Source organism: Citrus clementina, unplaced genomic scaffold (genome assembly GCF_000493195.1).
Source record: "Citrus clementina cultivar Clemenules unplaced genomic scaffold, Citrus_clementina_v1.0 scaffold_5, whole genome shotgun sequence".
Classification (NCBI taxonomy): Eukaryota; Viridiplantae; Streptophyta; class Magnoliopsida; order Sapindales; family Rutaceae; genus Citrus; species Citrus x clementina.
The window spans coordinates 18,419,717-18,421,859 of NW_006262201.1; the positions used below are offsets into that span (position 1 = coordinate 18,419,717).

General features: G+C 43.0%; 1 protein-coding gene across 1 annotated transcript; it reads left to right on the forward strand.

The window, feature by feature from the left end:
- Positions 1-657: 657 nt before the first annotated feature.
- LOC112097999 lies at positions 658-1,717 on the forward strand. The gene is made up of 3 exons (XM_024183594.1): positions 658-923; positions 977-1,136; positions 1,259-1,717. The coding sequence occupies exons 1-3, from the start codon at positions 658-660 to the stop codon at positions 1,715-1,717; spliced, it is 885 nt and encodes a 294-aa protein (XP_024039362.1).
- Positions 1,718-2,143: the final 426 nt, after the last annotated feature.

The following is a 2,143-nucleotide window of genomic DNA, read 5'->3' on the forward strand; positions in this document are numbered from 1 at the left end:
CCACATTCCACTCCCGAAGACAGAGCCAGGCAGCCAAGAACCCGAACCAATGGCTCATAACAACAACAGAACACTTAAAGAGTTGGCAGCTCCTAACTTGGACCACCAACCTTTATGCATTGAGAATCCAAACCTCAGGTAAACTTTGAGCTCAAATATGGGATGATTCATCTTCTTCCTCCTTTTTATGGTCTTGTAGGAGAGGACCCAAATAAGCACTTGAAGGAGTTCCATGTGGTATGCTCCACAATGAAACCAGTTGGAGTTTCTGAAGAACAAGTTAAGCTAATGGCCTTCCCATTCTCTTTGGCGGATTCAGCCAAGGAATGGTTATACTATCTTCCCTCCGGTACTGTCACTACATGGAATGAGATGCGTCGGCTATTTTTGGAGAAATTTTTCCTAGCATCAAAAGCTGGTAGCATTCAAAAAGAAATTTGTGGAATTCGGTAGTATAATGGAGAATCGCTCTATGACTATTGGGAACGATTCAAAAAGCTATGTGCCAATTGCCCCCACCATCAGATAAGTGATCAGCTCCTTATTCAATACTTCTATGAGGGTCTACTGCCTATGGATAGGAGTATGATTGATGCCGCTAGTGGAGGAGCACTCGTGGATAAGACACTAGAAGCAGCCTGAAATCTCATTGCTAACATGGCTGCTAATTCCCAACAGTTCAACATCAGGAACGATCTACTGCCGCCACCTAAGCGAGTCAATGAGGCAAGAACTACTTCCCTTGAACAACAAGTTTCAAATCTTACTTCTTTGGTGCAACAATTAGCCCTAGGGCAACAAGTGAAACCATGTGCCGTATGTTCTATGATCGGGCATGCGACTGATATGTTCCCTACTCTCCAAGATAGTTCACATGAGCAGGCCAACGCAGTTGAGGGGTTCCTAGGCCAACCAAGACAAAGGTATGATCCCTACTCTAATTTTTACAATGAAGGGTGGATGTCCAAATGCTCAGGCCTGGTTCATCAGTCCAATTAGTCCTAAGAGAATTTAGTTCTAGATGTATGGGAACCAACAACAAGGCATTCCTAATGTGGCACCATCTCGACCACTGGGCTACCCCTAACAGCGGGTGCAACAACCTTACCAAGTTCGGCCACCTCTACAAAATCAAGGTACGTCTTTGGAAGATCTTGTAAAAGCTCTATGCAATTCCAATAGACTACCCAGACACAACTCCAACATTACATCTATGAGTAAGATAGAGGCTAGAACTTTAGGAAATTTCCCTTTTCAGCCAAACATTAATCCAAAAGAGAATACTAGTGTTATGTCTCTTAAAAGCGGAAAGCAGTTTGAACCATTATTAGCTAAGCCATCAAAAGTGTCTACAACATCATCGCACTCTGTGACCAATCTTTCCTCAGAGGCTCTTCCTTTAACAAGGAAAGACGATTCCCACTCTGCATCGCTAGTCGACCCATCTGGCCAGGTAAGTACCCCTTCACCTCAAATTAAGACTCTTTCCATTCCTCCACCATTTCATAGCAGGTTTAAACAATCCAAGAAAGAGGAGCAAGAAAAGGAGATCCTTGAGACCTTTCGTAAAGTAGAGGTAAATATTTCTCTACTTGATGCTATTAAACAAGTGCCCTGTTATGCAAAGTTTTTTAAGGAATTATGCAGCAACAAGCGAAAGTTGAGCAGTAACGAAAAGGTAGGTATAGGAGAGAATGTTTCTATTGTACACATGTGAAAAACATAAAAACACACTTTAGACAGGACAAGAGAGTTGGTAGGTTCTGGCTGAGGGGCTGGCTCAGTAGGCAGACTTTGAGATTGTTCAGATGGGAGAAGAGACTGGAAATCTTCCCAGTCGTGGTCAGAGTACGTGGCGTTGTTATACCATAACTATAAAGGTTGAACCTGTTCTTTGGACCCGTAGTCCGTAAGTTCGAGTTTTCAGCCGATATACCCTTATCCTTTAGATATCAAACCAGTGGGAGAAAACCATTGCCCATGATACCACCCAAGAACAAGTCATTCTCTAGACTCTTAGAGAGGGTGAACGTTGCGAGAGAATAGTTTTGTTAAACTAGTCTGAAGATAGATCAGGACTTTTCTGATGCACAGGGTCCTTAATTAAAGGCAAGTGCAGAGCATACTCAGTATGGATAGAGAG